At 34.0% G+C, this 23,207-nt stretch overlaps 1 protein-coding gene across 1 annotated transcript in view; it reads right to left on the reverse strand.

Annotated features, from left to right (window-relative positions):
• Nucleotides 1-5,679: 5,679 nt before the first annotated feature.
• LOC129944911 (putative nuclease HARBI1) overlaps nt 5,680-23,207 on the reverse strand; it is a 57,797-nt gene continuing 40,269 nt past the window's right edge. The window contains exons 3-5 of the mRNA XM_056054572.1: nt 6,153-6,329; nt 5,956-6,100; nt 5,680-5,900 (exon numbers count right to left, since the gene is read on the reverse strand). Coding sequence (XP_055910547.1) covers nt 5,680-5,900; nt 5,956-6,100; nt 6,153-6,329 — 543 coding nt within the window. The remainder of the gene's footprint in view (nt 5,901-5,955; nt 6,101-6,152; nt 6,330-23,207) is intronic.

Below are 23,207 nucleotides of genomic sequence, written 5' to 3' on the forward strand. Positions count from 1 at the left end.
TTCGATCATGTTTCGATGCAAGCAAGTAGTGTTTTCAACATGACCTTCAACAACTACATAAACTATCAAACTTTGACATTTCTTTTTAGACTTATTCATACTAGATCTCCTGAATATCTATACGAAAGGCTTAGGTTCCCAGTATCACAAAGAAGTAATGTTCTAATTGTCCCTTCTTTCAAATTCAGAAATTCAAAACAACAGTTCTTTGTACACGCTGTTGCGCTATGGAACTCCTTGCCTGCTAACCTGAGAGGGATACACAGCAGCACTCGTTTTGAGAACTCTTTAAAGAACTTATACAAATGCTGAAAATGTTTCCAAAATAAAAATCACTTTGTCTTAGAATTTAAAAATGTATGTAATTTAATTTTTCATCATGACCATTTATCTAAAAATAAATTTTCTCTTAACTTCAAGCAAATTGTAAATTTAGCATAATAATTTGATTCCTCTTTTTAATTTGATAAAATTTAAATCTGAACATAATAAGTATTAAAAATAAGACTATATGTTTTAAAATGCTTAATGATAATAAATAAATACAAATACAAATACAAATAATGGGTGAGACATTATGCCCCATTTATTTTGTTATTTTCTATTTCGATTTTTATATATGCTTTTCTTTTAAACAATACAATTACAAAAGAAAAACGAATCATCAGCAATGACACAAAGATAACTTACGGCGTGCTTTTGAAGCTGTAAGGCAGCTTCCGTAAATTATGAAATTCCCCGAAGCACATTGCAAAGATTTTTTAAAAAAGCCGAATTAAAGCCCGGAGTTCTAGTTGCAATAAAAAATACTGGGAGTTTTCAAACCTGTTTCCTCGGTGTCGCAGGAACAAGAATTAAGCAACTATCTGAAGGATATGGAAGGCCTTTTGTTTGGGTTCTCTATGAAAGAATTTCGTCAACTTGCATTTGAACTGGCAGAAAAAAATAAAATTGAAAATAACTTCGACAGTGAGACACGAATAGCTGGAAAAGGTTGGACTGATCATTTTTTGAAACGAAACACAACTATTGCATTGAGAAAGCGGAAGCAACGTATGCAGCTCGAGCGATGGGTCCCGAACTTTTTCCAGCTGCTGTAAGGATGCATAAAAAAACACGGATTTCCATCTGACAGAATGTAGATGAGACAGGGATCACAATGGTCGCGAAGAGTCTGGGAAAAGTTTTGGTGACAAAAGGACGGAAACAAGTTGGATCTGTGGCTGTATCAGAACGAGGACAGCTTCTTACGGTGGAAATATGCATGAGCGCTAATGGCTCGTATATGCCACCGATGTTTAATTTCCCTCGTACAAGGATGAAAGTGGAGCTCATGGATGGAGTACCACCTAATTCATGGGCTGAGTGCAATCAATATGGATATATCACGAAGGACTTGTTTTGGAAATGGCTTTAAAAGTTTGTTGAGTGGTCACGAGCAACAAAAGAACGACCTGTTTTGTTGCTCTTAGATGGACATGCAAGCCACGTTAAAAGCATGGAAGTCCTAGATAATGATGTGGTTATGCTTTGTTTTATGAAGCCCTTAAGCTCAAATTACGGCGATGACGTTAAAAAATGGCTAAGACAACATCCTGAAAGAACAGTGACTCATTATCAAGTTGGGCAATTGTTTGGTAGAGCCTATTTAAAGTTGGCGACAATGTCAGTGGCTATAAATGGTTTCAAAAAAAACTGGCCTTTTCATCCAGATGTTTTCGAGGATAATGACTTTCTACCGTGCGAAACAACAAACATGCCAATTAAAGAGAATTTACCGAATTTAGATGAAACAGCTTTAGTTGATCTTAGTTCACAACCTCAAGTTAAAAATTTATCCATTGCCACCGATCCGTTGATTTTGCCCTTGGATGCGAATAATTCACCCACTATTTTCCACCAGAATTTAAGAGCTATGGATGCTCAACCTTCAACGTCTTCCTTTAAAAATGATTTACCATCCCAAATCATCGCCATTCCGAAAGCAACAAGAAAAAAAGAGTTTCTAAACGCGTCTACGAAAAACAAATTACAAAATTGGTCCTCTAGCATAATAAGCCAGCATTCCATCATTTAAGAAAAACATATAAAATATAAAATAAATAAGTTAACAATATTTCTTAAAAATTGAAAATAGTGGATTTTATATATCAATGCGCCTTAAACTGTCCATAGAATAGTATGGATATTATGAAAGCGAGCTTAATGCACTCTTTAGTTTCTTTTCTATTAAAAATATTAAAGTGCGTTTCATGGAAGGAGAATCTTATAAATATGCTTCTTCAATCACAAGCCACACAAGTGGTTATAATATGGTTGGTTAATCGATTTTCCGCAATAATGCAACGCTATACAAAGAACGCAACGCACAAAATGAATACAGCTTCCTCTTAAAAAGAAAAACTCTTTCATTGTGTTAATTGTAAATTTTTGGAATGCAGCTTCATTCATTTACTAATCATTTTTTAATGCCAATCTCCTCCGAGAACATTGGCATACCTAAACCTTATGTATTCATAATCATATTATATAGGACGATAAATGATAAATGACTTCAAGTTCAACTCCTACCAATCTAAACCACAATTGCCACTGCTATAGATGATTATAGAGGTATACATGTAGTAGATACTTACTGGGGCCCGCCAAAAATCAATTAAAACTTCCTCAATTCAACAGCTCCACAGGTATTTCCATTCTCGCACTGTTGCTGGTCAATATGTTAATTTAACGCTTTAATATGTTTCTCCTCGTGCGTCCGTCGTTGTCGGAGTCGTCATCATTGGTGTCAGAATCATCCGTCGCGGTGAGTAGAATGAGGTATCGTCGTCGTATGTAGTCTATAGATCATTAACGATTCTTCGAATCTTTGAACTCAAGTGTCTTGTGATTGGAGAGCGGCAGCGGCAGCGGCAGCGGTTCTGGAAGCGAAGGCCTCCAAAATAATGCAATAATCGATTGGGCAATCAATCAACATCGCTACCATTTAATGGAGGAGGCATAGCAATTATCAATGCTGAACCTAAATGCTTCCTCGCACTGCTGATGCTGGACATGGGCTAAGCCAATACGCAGTTGTATATATTAAAAAATAGGTGAATTTCACCAACAATAATGGTAGAAAAAACATAACATATCAAAATTGATTATAGTTAATCACAACAGATTAACGATTTATTCAGTTTAAACACTTTTTTTCGAAGGGTTTAAATTTAACGTGATTCATTCTATCGTTGTGTACATTTTTTTTTGAAGCTTTATTATCTACTAGGTCAAATTTACAATTTGTACGTTCCTGCGAAGCCAAACGCTTTCTTGCAAAGTTTTAGTTGGTTTATGTTTCGAAGATTGATTACTACGAAGGAGTTTAAACATTTTATAAGTTGATTTGAACGAATGCATTTTAACATCTAAAAGTCTACATAGTTATTCTTAGCCTCTTAAATTGCTTGTTAATGATGTTTGGGGAAAAGACGAACTTATTAACTTTTTCCACAGGCACTCGAAAATTACCGATCAGCAATTGCTCAGAGAAATTTTCAATATATGAATCATTAATTTAGCTATATCATGTTTTGTTTTAACTGAAATTTTTTTACTAAGTGCCATCGAATTATTTCGTCGGTAGTCAAGGATCTTGGAATTACTGATAGTGTTTCTCGGAAATTAGCAGGCAATGAAATCATTGCTCCAACAAAACTTCACGAGGCTTTAATTGAACTTTTATGAAAAAAGTGCATTCATCCCATATGATGATTTTCGATGCTGATAAAAATTGTGCCATTGCTGAGTTTTTTGAAATACAACACATTGGTTCTTCAATAGTTCCAAGATTGAACAGCAATTTTAATGCTGAATAATCTAATAATGTGGCTGCTATTCCAGAAGAATCAACCGCATCTGCAAAGGCTCAGGCACATTTTTAGACGCTTCTCTATTAAATTTAAATGTGACACTATTCTTGCTAACAACGTCCATTGATCCAATGCAATCGCTAGAATGCAATCAGTCATCATAACAGAAAATCTATTCTTGATCTACTTGTTTATCTCTGATGTTACATCGACGATTTGGTATTGCCAAACGAGCCATTGCACGTGCTGTCTCACTTTTCACTTGTGATAAAGAAGCACGAAGTCGAGCCCTACCAACGCGGTACTCTTCACGAGCTGTTTATTGGTCTTCTTTTGTCCTTTCATTTACAATCACCCTTATTGCGGTAGTCGTTGAACGACATATCAAAAAACGACAAAAGAATTTGAAATAACGTATGGCGTTTAACGTCAATTGGCGTTTTTGTTTATGTGGAATGCATTCATTTAGTGACGTTTGTCTTAATACAGTTATTTTTCGTATTATGTAAGTCGTTTTGAAAACAACAACGTCTCTTAAAACGGCAAATTTCGAAGTTGACAAAATTGCAAACGACACGGAGCTTAAATTAATCTCAAAATGTAGATTTTCTTCTTTTGTTTTTTATAATTGTTATACAAAGTTTTTTTAGGGTAAAAGTTACGAGTCAAAAACAAATGAAACGCCTTGTTGGGCTGATGGAGGCAAATGAAAACCTCGCAAAAAATTTTAAAAGAGGTGCAATCGCAAATCAAGAGACAAAGTTGGGGTGGGAGGATTTGGCAAAGGAGCTAAATTGCATTGGACCACCCACACGAAATGGAAAGAAATGGCAGAAAGTAAGAAATTGTTAAACTTTTGATTCAAGAATTAAAATGCTTTTTTAGGTTTGGTTTGACGCCAAATTCAAGGTCAAACAAAAGCTGATATTCAACAAAAAAGAAATCGAAGCCACAGGTGGAGGAGGTTTCAAACAAAAATGTTTGAATGACGTTGAGGAAGCGATCGCAAGGCTTTTGTCGTTGCATGATATTGTTAATCCAACCGGATATGTGGCAGGTGGTTCATATGATTTTGCGCCTCATAAACTGGTTGTCTGTTCGTCCACACCAACCAAAGGAATCATCGCTTCAACTTTAAACGACGCCGACGATCTAATTTCGGGGGAGCTGGCTGAAATTCTAAATGAAACGCCCAAAGCTGCTCAACTTTCTGCACCTCCATCACCACATGTAAACATTGAAGAGGACTTAAGAGATGTGAGACAAAAAACACCAAACGCACCAAAAGAAAATGTTTTCCAAAAGCTTTTGGAAAAACAAACTGTGGTTCAAGAGGAATTGTTCACAGATATAAGAAATTCTTTGAACAACATAGAAATCAAACTTACAGAAAATGTTAGTTCATTTAAAGAAATAAAGAATTCTATGAAAAATATGAATGACCATTTGAAAGAGAGTGCCAGATTTCAAAGGAAACTTTTCAATTTAAAAGAGAAGCAGTTAGAGATGTTGAAACTTCAAATGGAGCGGGATGAAAAACAACGCCTTCAGGAAAATAGTTTAAAAATTATGGATATGGAAATTCGGAAGAGACAACTGGATATAGAGGAAAGAATCTTATGGAAACAAACAACAATTAAATTCAATTTCGTTATTACTATTAATAAATTATTAAAATTTTATTGAAGTAGAGTATTTTTAAGATCGTTCGCTACAATAAAATTTATGAAATGCAATTCAAAATTTGGTTTCGTATTCGAACAGCAGTTTGGTCATCATTGTAAAGTGAATTATCTTCATCTAGACTTAGATCAGTACTAGATCTCTAGGAAGCTCCGATTTGTATCTGCGTTGCTTTTTGCGGAGAATAGTGTAATTGTCTTGCAGCGAGGAGACAGCGGAATCGATTTTTCAACACTCCTATCGATCTTTCGATGATATTTCTCGTTTTTGAGTGTTTGGTGTTGAAAAGACTTTGCCTGCTACTTACTTCTGGTGATCTAAAAGGAGTAATGAGGAATGGCTCCAGAGGGTACCCCGCATCACCTAAAATGTAGTAAAACAAGTTTCCCTTGTAAATTATTATCACATTATGACATACCCAGTAGCCATGTACTTCTTTCTCCCCCGTCATATTTCCTTTGCAAAGTACCCCTTAGCTCACTTGAGTTCCAAACCAGTGAGTCATGACTTGCTCCAGCATGTCTTGCATCTGCGTATCTTATGCGCATCCGATAATCACAAACCTTAAATATTTTTAAGTTTAGGTGTGACAAAATTATATTGATGCAAGCTTACTAGCATAACGTTAAGACTAAAATATCCTTTTCTGTTGTAGTACATATGTTGATCTGCTTTTTTCGGTGCCAAAATTTTGATATGGGTCCCATCGACTACGCCAATAATACCAGGAATTCCAGCCTGCTGGAAAAAGTGTAATTTAGCTTCATTTTTTTCTTCCTCAGAGAGTTCCATCTTTATCCATAATGGGCACAGATATTCCTCAAGAAAATTTATCACTTCCTTAAGAATGATGCTAAATGTAGGCTGTGCTAGTCCCAAATTAAAATCATTCCCAACGCCTTTTTGGTAACCTCCCTCAGAAAGAAACCTTAAGGTGGCCGCTAATTTTAAAATGTTTGGTACTGAGACAGAACGTCTCTCAGGAAAATTACTTTCCATCAAGTTTAAAATATATAGAAAGGCTTCTTTATTGAATCGGAAATACATTTTAAACCTGGAAAATATTTTAAATATTGAAGTTCCAGTAAAAATTGTGTGAGCACAACTACGAGTACTTTGAATTAGGCAAATCCATTGGGTTAGCTGTGGATCGAATCCATCGTCTCTGCAAAACTAAATCTTTCTTTCTTCGTTTTTCCTCTTGCTGCTCGTCGTCCTCACTGCTGCTCCATGAAAAATAGCTGGCCACACTATACATTCTTTTAAGAATTTGTATTTGTAAACAAAAATTTCACAAAATAACAAAAACAAAATTAAATTAATTAAAATGTCTGTGTCAAAATGTCAGCTGTTTAAGTGGATCGCATTTGGAACTTAATAGCGACGAGAAGTCTGGCGTTTAAGCTACGCAATACCGATTTAAAAACGACACGACTACAAAAACGACAATTGGCGTTTTAGTAAAACGACTATCGCAATAAGGGTGAATATTTAATATCTTTGTTATTTTACGGCTCGGCGTTGTTAAGGATGATTCAAAGCGAATACAAATTACTGATAATTGATTTCCGACAAAATTTATTATTATAAAATTTCCAATTTTGACGCGCTGTTTGTCAGGTCACTCGGAATAGCGGTCGAAAAGGATGAAAACTAGCCTATGCTCATCTACTGGGTTTAACCTTTCTCCTCACCAATGTTTAAATCGGTTAAGTTTCTTAAGTTATCAATAGTCCAACCAACACGATTTAATTTATATATGAATACACAATGCACTATAATGGGTGGTATGCGAAATGAACTTACTCAGTCTCATGAACATGAGCTACGAGTCTGAGCTCAAGCTTATGAGATTGAAAATTTGCAATGAGACAAAGCTCATTTGGTATGCAAGAGGTTTGACTCATCTCACTATCTCTGTCTCAAAATAATCTTCATTTCTAAAATGGCTTCTTCATGTGAACGTAGTGATAGTGAAAGCGTAGCGGATAAGAACGAAGATGTTAATAGTTTGCTTATTAATTTCATTAAAAAAAAATATTCGTTTGACAAAAAGCCAAGTTCCGGATTTAAAAAAAAAGAAAAAAAGCGGAATAATAGCGTTTAAGGCGGAATTCGAAAAAAAAACATTGAAATAAAGAAAATATCTAAAAAAATAACAAACATTAAAACTTGACTTAAAGACTAAAATAAAACTGGCAACAAAAAAATTAAACTCAAGCAATGGGAAAAATAGTTATGGGATTTATTCACCGGAGGCCCTGAAAGCAAGCGCAACGGAAATTTCGAAGGATTTGTCTCGGAAAAGAAAGCACCCAAATAATTTAAATTCAATTTTAAATCAGTACGAAACGAAGGAGACAAAGGAGCTTTCTCAAACAGATTTGCAATGACTTGTTTTGTCTTTCCTAATTACAATTTTCTCAGCTACTTCCACAATAATCCAAAATCTTCGCCAATACCGCTTTGAAAGCCAGGATCACCAACAAATCGTAAAAACAAAATTATTTTGGTCTTACTGTTAATCGGCCGCCTCGAAAAGTATCGCGATTTTCAAAAAAATAAATCGTTAGGATTTCAACTTGCATTGGAGCAAACCTATAAAGATTCTTAAAATTTCCTGTTGACTTATCAGGACCAAACAAATTTTAATATTCAGCCATTGCGGTTCCTGTAGACAACAAATTTCCAGTCTCAACATTTTACAAGCTTGACCTCATTTAAATGAGATAATGTTTTCTTTCTGCATACGGAAATGTCTCAAATGAGATAGATCTCCAAAATGAGATCGATCACATTTTAGTAAGTTTTGTCTCAAAACGATTTTGCATAGGAATGATAGCAAAAGTATTTCGCATACCACCCAATAACACGTTTACGACTTCTGTTTGAAGAAATTGTTTGTTAACCGAATTAAAGGCCACAACTTAAAATAAATTAGCTTAACTCATCAAAAGCAAAAACACTTGGCATAAATTAATTTCCTATTTAAAACGAATAGTTTGACTTGAGAAATTCACCTTTTAATCACTTGGGACAATGGTACGTCACCGGAGGACAAAAGTCCTCCACCTTGCCTCCGATCCTTCTGCTATAGCCTTGATCCATCCTAAAACGATCATCAACCAACTGCAGTACCTGTATCCCTCCCTACAACCTACACAACACATAGAAGAGCAAAAGCCAAACTCCAACCGAATCACGAAAGCATACCTGGATTAGGCATCTTTTGTGGCCTTTGTGGTATGGCTTTATATGCTGTACAATTCTTGTGATGTGGTGCGTTGTCTTTTCGGTCGGTTCGGTGCCCATCAAAGGGTTGAGCAATCGATTTTATCTGATGCTCAGATGACGCTGCAGCAGCTACTGTCTGTCCATGGTGAGTTCATCATCTTTCATGTGTCATTTTGTCGGTGATCCTGCTGGCGCAGATAAAGCGCCCGGCAGAGTTTGATACTTATATACGGCATGCACCGCGAAGGTCTGAGTAGCTATGCAGTTCTGAAGTTGTCATAGAAGTGCACTCGGGAGAGTAATGGATCGTGCGTCGCACCGCAACGAGGTAGGTCAGCGTTTTTTTTTATTTTGAGCAATGCGCAGTGTGCGATCGATGCGACGCGCGTCTTACTGCTGCACTGCGCTGCGAATTAATGATGCAACGCCTCTGTCGGCCATAATTGGAACGAAGTAATTGAATGACATTTGTCATAGTTCTTGCTGTTGTTGCCAAATGCTCGATGCTCTGCGCTGGTTCCTCTTTTGTTTTTTTGTTTTGAGTATATTTTGGTGGCGAATTAATTGCACCCGCTCCACAGACAGCTATTAAGTAGCCGGCTCAGCCCATTCCAGCCCCCCAGAGGCGGATTGTTTAATAAATTAACAGTCTGTGCGCCATTTGTTGAAAATATATACGAGTATTTATATATTTTGTTGGCCCAACGAAGAGCGCCGACCACGACGCCTTTGGTAAAGTGATTTTTTCAACGCTTCGTTAGTGGAAGGATTTATGGAGCACCCATTAAGATGGCAAGCACCTGTGGGCTGGCCAGCATCCTAAATGGGTTTTTAACGCAATTTTAATTGTAGTGTGTTAGCATTTCAACAGAATCGCCGAATTGTTCATAATTTAATAAGTATAGTAGGCATCAACCTTTTTATAGTGTGTATGGGTATACCGCTTGATCTTTTGATGCCAAGAGTTAGATTTGCAGATGGAATTAAATTAAAGAAATGGCGCTCTGCTCTGCCTACCCACGATGAGTTGAGTAAGCCTATGCACACACGCAGTGTTGAAAAGAAAATCTGAATATAATACGATCATGCATATAGCCATGAGCGTTTTTGGAACTTAATATAGGACGTTAAATATATTTAAGACAACAAGATCATGGTATTAGGATGTTTATATGCAGTAAGCGAGCAGTTTAACGCCAAAAAATGTTTAATGGTTTTCAACGGGTAAATGCGATATGAGATGAGAAGGGATCATTGAAGTTCTTTTTTTATTCAAATTATTTTAAATTTTATTTTATAAAACTGATGAAGGGTGATTTTTTAGAAGTCATTTGAAACTATTAAAAATCAAAACATAGTTAAAGAGAAGATTGTGGATAAAATTACATTTGAAGCTTATTTGTTGTTTACAAAAATTGCTAAGCTTTTACTGTCTTGGGTTTGATCCCTGCCTATGCCATCTAAAGTTTGCCTCTCCCGAGGAATTGATAAATTCTCCAAGAGTAATTCTTGTCATGAAAAGTGCTTTGTCAAATTAGTCGTTCGGATTCGGCTTAAAACAGTAAGCCCCTCCATCCCTGACAACAGTACTTGCACACAGGAATGGTTGAGAATTGTAAGTCACAACAGTTCTCAAAACTGGTGACACCCAATTTTTTTTTAAAGATATTATTTAGAAAGAGCAAAATTGTTGTACTATCATAACATAACAATTCATCGTCACCTAGCTCTACTAAGTTAGTTAAAAATATTCATTAAATCAGAGCCTGCGAAAGCTTGTGAAATTTTGAAAACTGGAGGCAAATTTTCTATGCTTTAATTTGCGTAAACTTTGTGATTAGGAGTATGTTGCTATTTATTCATTTTGAGGCATGGATACAGTGAAACACGAATTTATTTTTTTCCAGAAAAACCTTTATAAGCGTTTGTAGAAACGCAAGCTCTTTAGGAAATGCTTACACCTTAATAGAATAGTTGAGGTACTTAAAGCAGATTGTGAATAACTACGTGCCGTAACTTTTGGGTTAAACTAGTAATACTTATGAAACTCATGGGTTGATCGCTATATTAAAGTATGATTACACTTCTTTATTTTAATGCTTCATCTCTTATGGACTCTTAAAATCACATAAGGTATGGATTCGCATAGTTGATAGTGGTACACAAGTTATTTAGTTTCTGAAGAATTAGTCCTTTCAGTTGTCGTTATATAGTAAGAAGTCAAAATACAATACAACAATACCATAACAATGCTAAAAAGAGGCTGGGATGCGACCCACACTGATAACTTCCCATCCCGTCTGTCGATTTGTCTTGCTTAAAAGTTTTAATATATGTACTCGTATCAATTTTTACAAAATTTGCGTACTATTTTTTGTAGATTTTATTTTTTTTTATGTAAAAACGGACTGTTGGAATTTTATATAAAAATTACTGAATATCGAAAACAATATTTTGTGTGAAATAAAATAAGTTTGAAGCCAATATTTTTAATTTTTGAATAGCTATTTGAGTCAAAAGTAAATTTTTACCAAGTTTTAGCATTGTTTTTTTTTAGAGTTTTATTTTTTGTAAAAAAACTGTCAATTCGATTTTTTAAAAATTTTATCGAATGTTGAAAACAACATTTCTTATAAGATAAAATTTGTTTGAAGCCAATATTTCAATTGTTTGAAAAGATATTTGAGTCGAAAATCGTTTTTTACTAACTTTTGTTAAATTTGTTTCGTTTTTAATTAAAAAAAAAAACTTTAAATTCGATTTTTTTAAAAATTTTACTGAATGTTGACAGCAATATTTTTTGAAAGAAAAAAGTAAATTAAAGCCAATATCTCAAAATTTTGGAAAGATATTTGAGTCGAAAATCAACTTTTATAATTTTTTTTTAGGTTTTTATTTTTCGTAAAAATACTGTCAATTCGATTTTTTCAACATTTTTCAGAATGTTTAAAACAAAATTTCTTATATGATAAAATAAGTTTGCAACCTAAGTCTAAAGTTTTTGAAAAGATATTTGAGTCGAAGTTCAATTTTTCCCAACTTTGAGTAAAGTTTTTTTTAGATTTTTATTTTTATAAAAAAACTGTCAATTTGATTTTTCTCAAAATTTGATCAGATGTCAAAAACATTATTCTTCGTTGCATAAAATTTTTTAAGAGATGAAATCATATTTTGGTCGTAAAATTTTCGAGGTGACAGTTTTTTTTTCATTTTTTTTGATTTATAAAAATACCGTTAATTGGACTTTTTTCCAAAAATATATTTAATTTGTATTACGTTGCAATATATAATATAAAATTTAATTCAAGTCTCTAGCCTCTTTGGTTCATGAGATATTTAGGGTTAACCAAATTTTTCACCTTTTTTTTAAACTGCTATGGTAAAAAAAAACACCCACGTAATTTTCTTAAGAGCCCCTTTTGCATCTTTCTGCCTTATTATCTGTGTAACAAAAATTATTTGAAGTCGATATCTCTTCTGGTTCTTGAGCTATGGAGGACGAAAAAACGTCGCGAACGTACGGGCGTACAAACGTACGGGCGTACGAACGTATGTACACACGCACGCACATCTTTCTAAAAATCTTTTATTTCGACTCTAGTGACCTTGAAAAGTCGAGAAATGTCAAAATTTTCAATTTGACAAAATCGGAACCATTACAATAACTTCCAATGGGAAGTTAAAAAGGGGCTTAATACAGCTTTTAACTTATTTGTACTTTATATTACAAAAAAGAATATCTCAAAACCTCCGTGGTATAACAAAAGGCCGAATCACTTTAAAAACTGAAAAGAAAATCATTTGACAAGCATAAAATATCAAACACTTTAGATGACAAATATTCATTTTGTAAACTTCGTAAAGAACTCTTGATTCTCAGCAAATTCTTGCACAGCAATTATATTTCGAATATTGAGCTTAATTTGAAAAGTGATCCTAACCGAATCTGGAGTTTTATTAATTCTAAAAGGAAATCAATTGGCATTCCAACTATGATGAATCTTAGAATGGATAATTCTACTGACATTAATAAAACTTTTGATCTTTTTGCTCAATTTTTTGAATCAGATTACTCAACTTAACAATTAAACTTGGTTGTTCTTTCAGATATTACCCCTATAGATATTGGCTCAAACACTTAGAATTCTCCGATGTATTAAGTGGTTTTCCGAATCTTAAACCCAATCACATTCCTGGTGTCGATAGAATTCCTGCTCTTGTCTTAAAAAAATGTCTTAGTTCTGTATGCTTTCCATTGCAAATTATATTCAACTTATTTTTATCGTCCGGAATATTTTTGGATGAATGGAAATCTTCCTTAATTTATCCTAATTAATAAGTCTGTTTTCAAAAATTTTGTTGAAAATTACAGAGGCATTTGTAAGCTTTCCAAAATTTCTAAATTTCTCAAAACTTTAGTAAAGACCAAACAGGATTTTTTCGAAAAATAACATCTAAGTGATGTTCAACTTTAGTAAAGACCAAACAGGATTTTTTCGAAAAATAACATCTAAGTGATGTTCAACATGGGTTTATTTCGGGTAGATCAACTGTCCCTAATCTCACATGTTTTTCCCCCTATAGAAAGTCAAAGTCTAGTAGACGCTATCTACACCGATTTCAGTAAGGCATTTGATTCTGTATGCTACAACAACTGCTTCGTAAGCTTCATAACTTTGGGATTCACTCTAATTTCCTTCAGTAGATTTCATATTTTTTAACTTTACAAAAAGTAAAACTTGACAATCAAACCTCGAGATCTATCAAATGTAGCTCAGGAGTTTCTCACGGCAGTCATCTTGGCCCACTTTTATTTATAATCTTTATCGATGATATTTGCAAAAACATAAAGTTCAGCCAATGTCTCATATATGCTGATGATCCTAAATTATTTTTAAAAGTGAATTCAATTTATGACTGCTTTAATCTCCAAATAGACCTCGATCATTTATCACACTGGTGTTTGGTTAATTGTCTTGAACTTATTGTCAAGAAATGCTTCGCTATCTCTGTCTCAAGGAAACTCACAACTTATGAGTTTGCGTATTCTCTTGATCGTATCTCCCACCTCTTCAGAGAACTTCTACAGTAAAAGATTTGGGAGTCTCCTTTGATTCCAAGTTTACATTTGTTTGGAACATGGATGCTATTGTCGCTAAAGCCAACTCTATGATTGGTTTCATTAAAAGAAACTCAATTGACTTTTCGGATCCCTATACGATAACATCTTTATATAACTCATTAGATCATTTATTGAGTATTTTGATGTCATACGGAATTCTTTTCAACAATCGTTTTCGGATAGAATTGAGAATGTTCAGAAGCGTTTTACAAGATATTATTTTTGTAAAATGTGCTGGAATTTTTGTCCAGGTTCTCAAGCTCAACGTAATATTTCGGGTCTGAAATCTCTCAAATCTCGAAGAATTATTCATGATAGTGTTTGTGCGAGATATTTTATATTACCATATAAAGTGTCTTAACCTTCTATCGTTAATTTGTATTTATGCCCCGATAAGACCACTGAGAGAAAGTTACCTTCTTTTTCAACCTAAACATAGGACAAATTATGAAATGGATGAACCAAGGTCAAGATCAATTAGGAAATTCAACGAAGTAAATAGTCATATTGACATAGCATGGCCTAGGAACAAATTAAAAAATGATTTGTATTATTTATTTTTAAGAAATTAATCATCAATTGTAAATTATTTATTTTTTGTATACAGTGCAACACGCTTATAAGAAAGTCGGAAAATCCCGCACATTTCTTTCTTATATAAAAAAATGTATTATAAAGAACAACGGATTTAAGAAAAAAAAACAATGCAAAAAGTTTTGAACACATCTTCAAGTGCATATTTTTCTAAGAGCTTGGGAATAACAAGTTCCTTGAAATCATTTGCTGCTTCTTCATTAGCAGAAACAGATTCACCGTGCAGCCTCTCGTTTTTTTTTTTCCAACGATAAAGCCAACCTAAATTTGCTTCAAAATCAGGGTTATTCAATTCGTTCGGAAATTGTTGAGCCTTTTCAAGCAATACGGGTCCCGTGAGCTTAGCGTTTTTTTCCGACATTTGTTCAGACCATTTGGTCATAAGTTTTGTTTAAAAGTTCATGTTTAGGTTTCCTATCCCTTTTCTTGTCCAAATTTTTACAATTAAACTTTTTGTTGTCAATTTCATTTGTGTTCTTTATAATTTTACACAATGTGCTTTTCGAAATTTGAAATTTTGTTGATACTTCTTTTCTTGTTTTTCCCGATTTTATTTCTTCTAAAATTTTTGGTTTTATTTTTACGGATACCGTGTTTCTTTTTCTAAGCATTTTAAACACACAACATAAAAACAAAACGGGAAAGTTAAAAGAAAACGAAAACAAAAACAAACAATCAGTTATAAAATTAAAATGTCACAATTTATAGACCACGGAGTAATCATGCTTTGTCAATTTAACGTTTTCTTTTTATTAGAAAACTGGAAGTCGTTATTAAAGGTGCAAACATATTGGTGCGTATGTGTAAGCAATTTTTTTTTCAATCAAAGGAAAGCTGAAGTTAGATTCTTATAAGCGTTTTTTTTTGTTCTTGAAAATTTGTACTGTGCATTAAAAGATATTTCTTATAAAAGTGTTTTTCTTATATGCGAGCTTCTTATAGGTATCCGTAAAATACTGTATAATACTGTTGAGTCTGTAGCTAGGTTAACTTCAAATTTGTTTCTGTCTGTATATTTTTTTGAAAAAGGTTTTACAAAATATTTATAACAACTGTATACATCAAACGTTGACTATCGCATGAAAGATGCTATTCGGTCAAAATTGGCTGAAAATTTGTTGACGCTTTTTTGAGTCAACGGGAAGTTTAGTAATGGCGGTTAACAAGTTGAATGGAGAGAGTGGTTAAACGTCTATCTCTCAATAAGGTTTTTGTTGAGCCCAAGAAAAAGTTTAGTGTAATTTAAAGAAAGATGCCGTGCGTAGGGAGAGAAGCTGCACCCAACCAAATTAATACTTTTGGATCGAATGTACGAAATAGCTATAAACAAATTAGACACGGTATAACAACTTGAACGCTCCCTTTGCACAAACTTTTGAGATGATCAAGAACAACACATTTTCTGTCTGTATACATCCACATTAATTCTAACAGACCAGCTGTTTTGGCATTGAGTGAAACCCAAGTAGGTGAAGATTCCGATCCTGCTGAATTTTGTGTTCATTGTTATTGCTTGGTGCCATTATTCTTCTTACATCATGGTCTTGCCATGTATATTAGGAATGATGTTCCATATCAACTTTTACCACATTACGGTCATTGTACTAATTTTCTTTCTAATTTCATGTGGTGTAAACTTTCCGTGAACAAGCACATCATTCACTATTGTTTTCTTTATTGAAGCCCAAACCTGGACAGAGTATCAACTTCTCAGTAATTTGATGCTCTGTCTGACTGCATACAAAGAATTGTCTCCATGTATCCTCACACTGAAATCGTTATTACGGGCGATTTCAATGTTCACAATTCTTCGTGGCTTCACCATTCGGGCCAGACAACGCCCGAAGGAATGTGTGCTGAGTTTTTTGCTGAGTTTAACCATCTTACTCAGCTTACTCGTATATCAGACGTTAACAGCCGAGTAGAAAGTACATTTGACTTGTTTTTCACTTCTGATCCTGATAAGTAAACAATCAATGTTTTGACGCCTCTAGGCACATCGGACCTCAGTGTCACATCTGCTAATTTCTCGTGTCAAACAAATCCAGGCAGTACGAGAAAGCCATCTGGGGCGGTCTCAATAATTTCTTCAGGATCTTTAACTGGTCGCTATGCTTCCTCGATAGCGACGTAGACGCCTGCGCATCTAGTATGATTCATCTGGGAATGGAAACGTTTATCCCGAATAGGGTTAAAAGTATTAAACCCAAGGTTAAATCATGGTTCGATTAAAGCTGCAAAGAGGTTATCAAGGACAAAGAGTTAAGCTTCCGTTGTTTTAAAACCAACCCAACTGAGGAAAACCGGAAAAAGTTTAAGCAAGCCAGGAAGGCCTGCAACGTCTATATACGAAGGATCAAATTTTTACATGACCTAAAATTACGGCGAAAAATACTGCAATATCCCAAAGGCAATACAAACTTTTGGTCATTTGTAAAAAACATGAGGAATTCTTCCTCTTCCTTGGTCCCTACGTTCGTTGTCAATGACACTCCTTTAGTTAGCTCTATTGATAAAGCTAACTTATTTGCAAGGCAGTTCGCCGAAAATTCCACCTTACCAGATAGTGTCATGACTCCTCCAGTTCTTGAACGCGTAAATGATTCTATGGGACCAATCATTTTTCGTACTTGAACTGTGGCGAGAGTTCTTAAAGATCTCAACATTCATAAATCCGCTGGGGCAGATGGTATCCCCGCTATTATTCTAAAGAGGTGTTCTTCCACGCTAGCAAAATCACTGCGTAAGCTTTTCCATCTATCCTATTCATCTGGGCTCTTTCCGAGTAATTGGAAAACTGCATTTGTTCAGGCAATCCCAAAAAAAGGCGAATCTTCTTCTCCCACAAACCACCGACCGCTAGCACTAACGTTCCTTCTTTCTGAAGTCATGGAAACGCTGATTAATTATCAGCTTAAGAAATATCTTGAAGAACGGAATTTTCTTAATGACCGGCAATACGGCTTTCGTAGCAATAGATCCACTGGTGATCTCTACGTTTTGTCTCCGACCCTCTTCCTTATTTTTATAAATGATCTCCTGTCTGCTACTTCTAATCAAATACATTGTTTCGCTGACGATAGCACTTTTAGCTTTTCATATTGGTTTCCAGACTCACAACCCTCCTCTTCGGATGTGAAACTGCAGCGGCAAAATATGATTAGCTCATTAAATTCCGACCTACACAGCATTGTACAATGGGGAATAAAAAATCGTGTGGAATTTAATGCTTCGAAAACGCAATGCTGTCTTGCATCGTTAAAGCGAGATAAACCCTCTTTGCCACTATCTTTGAGTGGCACTTGCATCAACGAAACGGAAAATCTTGACATCCGCGGAATGTGGAATCAACAACAACCTTTTGTGGAGCGATCACATACGCGATGTTGCCAAAAATACAGCAAGATGTCTAGGTTGCAAGAAATTTGTCTCTCCGTCTGATCTGGCTACAATCTACAAAACCTATAAACGTCAGAAACTTGAATATAACTCTCATCTCTGGGCTGGTGGTCCAGTAACTTATCTAAGCCTCTTGGACATTATTCAAAAAAGAAGTTTTAAAATGATTGGTGACATTAACATCATCAACTTGTTAACATCACTCGAACATCGACGCAAGGTTTCTTGCCTCACCCGTTTTTAACGTCATTTTAACGGATTATGCTCTAGTCAAACAGCCAGTTGCATTCCTCCCCTTAAACACTTTAACCGTAATACCCGCGCTTCTAGGAATGCCCATCAACTTCTGCCTTACTATGAAGTACAGAGATTCTTTTTTTAGCCGTACTACGCGAATGTGGAACGCCTTTCCGCGCTTTATCTTTCCCTGTCATTGCAATGTTCAGAAATTTAAAACCAATGTACACCGACACCTCCTATCCAAGGAAATGGCTCAAATATGACAAGTGTTGTATTGGCAACATCCATATGAAATTTGTATCTTATGTTGAGATAATTATTAGATTGAAAATACTAAAGTATAGTTTATTAATAATTATAGTGTATGTATTTTAAAATAGATCCTATTTATCATTTTTGACGCAGTGCCTTTAGACTATTTTTTATGGGGCTATGTTAAAGCTCATGTCTATACAGCTCGCTTCAATTGGAAGACAACATTGAAGCAATTATTCGTGAGATACCGGCTGAAATGTTAGAATTCCAAATATGGACTAAGCTGATGGACCATTTGAGGCGTCGTAGTGAAGGTCAACATTTGCATGAAATAATCTACAAACATTTAATTATATGGACTGTACTGTACTATCGATTGAAATAAAGATTTCATGCATTTTTCTGAATTGTACATATTTTTTTTTAATTTGTCTATAGCTTTTAAAAAATCATCCTATATATTCCTGTAAAACTTCTTTTTAAAAAATAATATTTTTAGATATTGTTGTGCGGTACTGAGCGTGATTAATTAAATTTTTTATAAATATATCTAAAATGACCAACAACCATTATCCGCCAAAATAATTCTAAGTTGACTCATAAAGATTTTCTAAAAATTCAATAATTGTTTATAAATTATATCCAAAAAGAAACCTAACCCTCATCTTATGACTGTTAACAGTTGCACGTTGCACGATCCCAACCTAAACACATATTTTGTGTCCAATTGAATTTTCATTTAATTTCCAATCGAATCCCAGCAATTTTGAGTAATCGTTCAATCGTTTGCGAATCTAACTCGAACTCGAACGGGCTGAGCCATTCTCAATTATTATACTCATAAATGTAGGTAGGATACCTTTCAATGCGATTTATAAAATACGATATGGATAGTCTATACCAATCAACAAAGGTTAGAGATCCCCCTGACGGTATACCTATATAGATGCCCAGGTCCAGCTCGTATCTACTCCAAGCCCTCTCTTAATCATCATCAAGTTGCAAAATTGTCGGAACACATTCCCAGGCCTAAAAACGACTTTGAGCGATCATTCAATCGTATAACCGAGACAAAAACAAAAAGATACGAAAAAAAACAGTCAAGTCAACCAATGACCACAAAATGACATCAAATTGATGGCATCGATAGCACTTAATTCATCATTTCCAGAGTTTTTCCTATCCACAATATATAATATTCGAGATCCCGCGCACTAGCCAAAGCCGTATAGCCAAAGCCATCAGGCATCTCAGCTCTCAGCATCTCACAAAGGTTTATGGCTATCGGTATCCGAGTTCCCAATCCGACAAACCAAACGAAACCAATATAATTGGCATGAACCAGCAATGTAATTTCAGTCCAAGCGAAGGACCTTTGTTCATATTAAATTCCACTTTGGTGCAATTTATTATGAGAGCCAAGTTAAAACCAAAAATAAAAAATAAAATTAACTTCAAGTCGAAATGATGATGACGACGAGACGCGATGATGATGACGATGACGACGTCAACGAAGTTATGACAATACACGTTGACATGGTGGCGGCGGCGGACACGTTCACAATTCACGTCCAACCGATAAAAACTCTCAAATAACTATAATTCGTAAATATCCGACATTTTGCGATGGGATATAGCTTTGCGTTTTTGTTTTTGTGCAAAGTGCACAATTATTTCACGAGATATTCGTCGAGACCGGGGAGGAACGTGGAAGGGCTTCGGAATCGGACGCGGCTATTGAGGAATAAAAATGGCCGCTGATTGTCCAGAGTCCTGATCAAAAATTAAAATGATCAAGTCTTTGAATAAATTACAGGGAACTGGACGTATTATTGGAGGAAGAAAGACAAGCATACATCATTCGTATAGGCTCGTATTTGTACCTAATGTATAAGCTTAGCGATGCAGCACCTACTGGGGGTGTGTAACTTTACAGTGTGGTTTAAAAGCATATTTTCTTTTGATTTTATTTTTAAACTTATCAAGTTTAAGACTCGATTCGGGTCTCTTGAAGAATTTTAAACACTTCAAAGTAGTTCAGAAGTTGGGGACCGAAAAATTGAAGTTTATGATTGAATGTCCTTTATTTTACATTCAACTTAACAAATTAAGCGAAAACCCAAAGTGACCAATCGTGTTTTTTTCTTGTGAAAATAGTATATTTTCTTTTTGGACCTGACTGTATTAAATGAGTTGCAATTACTGGAAGCGGTGCCGCAAGGCTGGACTTAAGCTGCGCTTATATGCAGCTAAAGCAGCAATTACCAATGCGAAATGGCAAAATGCTGTTGGCGGCCATTTGCTGTCAGATCAAGATTCAACCAAAACAAAAAATAATAAAAATAAAAATCGTGCAACTGCAACGCTGGGACAGTATACCTTTGTATGTGATATCAGATCAAAAGCCATCAGCTATATAGCAGATATCCAGGTGGTTGTTAGCCAAAGAGGAATCAATTGTGGATCAAATTGAACATTTTGATTTGCGGTTGGTCGAATATATCCTAGGATACTAAAAGAAGTAAATATATATATACACAACAGTATGCATGTATGTAATATTTAATAATTATTATATATATCTCTTTTTAAAGCTGGTTTAAAATTATTAACTTTAATCCAACCCACATTCATATTGGTTGAAAAAAAGATACTTTATTTCACAAAGAAAATATAAAGTTAAATAGCTTTGAAATAGAATAAATAATAGTTTAGGTGCTTTCAGAAAGTTGGAATAAAGCGAGATTTTAGCTTGCTTGTGTGTTGGGCGCCATTTTGAATTTTGTGTAGCGAAAACCAACGCGTGGAAGACTCGTCTATTTTTTTTAAATCTCTTTTGGGACTTATCTTGATCTTTGACTAAGTTTTAAATCAGTAACATTTTTCTTTCATCTCCTGCATGATTTAATTTTTAATTTCTCTCTTCACTAAAAAAGTTGAGGTGTTTTCGTTTTAGAGAAATTCAAGAATATACAACTTGAGACAGCTTTATCTAGCCTGTTTTTATAATGCAGTAGATGGGATAGAAAATTTGAACGAAAGAATGTCTTTATCGATGAAAAATATACAAAGTTTTATATGCAGAGCTTTCTGGCATTGTTTCCAAAAAATGAAGAGCTATTTTTTACCAGTTTTGAGAAATTTTCGTAAATCATTCACAAAAAATATACATGCGAAATTTAAATACAAAAAAGTACGTATACGCCAAGGTGACCGATGAATTAAAACTGATATAATAATGAACAAGTTAGATAATGGATTTTTAACTTCCCATAGGAAGTTATTGTAATGGGTCCGATTTGTCAAATTGAAAATTTTGACAATTCTCGACGTTTCAAGGTCCCTAGAGTCGAAATAAAAGATTTTTAGAAAGATGTCTGTGCGTGCGTGTGTACGTACGTTTGTACGTCCGTACGTCCGTACGTTCGCAACGTTTTTTCGTCGTCCATAGCTCAAGAACCAGAAGAGATATCGACTTCAAATAAATTTTGTTATACAGATAATAAGGCAGAAAGATGCAGAAAGGGCTCTCAAGAAAATTGCGTGCGTGGTTTTTTTACCATAGCAGTTTGAAAAAAAGGTGAAAATTTTGGTTAACCCTAAATATCTTACGAACCAAAAACGCTAGAGACTTGAATTAAATTTTATATAATTTATTGTAAAGTGATACCAAACAGGTATATTTTTTGAAAAAAATCAATATAACGGTTTTTTTTAAATCAATAAAACTGAAAAAAAAAATTTGTCACCTCCAAAATTTTACACCTGAAATATGATTTTATCTCTAAAACAATTTTGTGCAACGAAGAATAATGTTTTTGACATCTGATCAAATTTTGAGAAAAATCTGATTGACAGTTTTTTTTATAAAAAATAAAAATCTAAAAAAAAACATTACTCAAAGTTCGTAAGAATTGAATATCGATTCAAATATCTTTTCAAAAACTTGAAATTTAGGCTTCAAACTTATTTTTTCTTATAAGAAATATTGTTTTCAACATTCTGAAAAATTTTGAGAAAAATCGAATTGACAGTTTTTTTATAAAAAATAAAAACCTAAAAAAAATGTATAAAAGTTGGTAAAAATTGATTTTCGACTCGAATATCTTTTCAAAACTTTGAGATATTGGCTTTAATTTACTTTTATCTTTTATAAAATCTTGTTGTCAACAAACAATTAAAGTTTGAAAAAAATAGAATTGACAGTTTTTTTACAAAAAATAAAAACCTAAAAAAAAAAATTATAAAAGTTGGTAAAAATTGATTTTCGACTCGAATATCTTTTCAAAACTTTGAGATATTGGCTTTTATTTACTTTTATCTTTCAAAAAATTTTGTTGTCAACATTTAGTTAAAGTTTGAAAAAAATCGAATTGACAGTTTTTTTACAAAAAAAAAAAAAACTAAAAAAAAATTGATAAAAGTTGGTGAAAATTGATTTTCGACTCAAATATCTTTTCAAAACTTTGAGATATTGGCTTTTATTTACTTTTATCTTTCAAAAAATCTTGTTGTCAACATTCAGTTAAAGTTTGAAAAAAATCGAATTGACAGTTTTTTTACAAAAAATAAAAACCTAAAAAAAAAATTATAAAAGTTGGTAAAAGTTGATTTTCGACTCAAATATCTTTTCAAAACTTTGAGATATTGGCTTTAATTAACTTTTATCTTTCAAAAAATCTTGTTGTCAACATACAATTAAAGTTTGAAAAAAATCGAATTAACAGTTTTTTTACAAAAAATAAAAACCTAAAAAAAAAATAATTTATAAAAGTTGGTAAAAATTGATTTTCGACTCAAATATCTTTTCAAAACTTTGAGATATT

Source organism: Eupeodes corollae, chromosome 2 (assembly GCF_945859685.1).
Source record: "Eupeodes corollae chromosome 2, idEupCoro1.1, whole genome shotgun sequence".
NCBI classification, from domain to species: domain Eukaryota; kingdom Metazoa; phylum Arthropoda; class Insecta; order Diptera; family Syrphidae; genus Eupeodes; species Eupeodes corollae.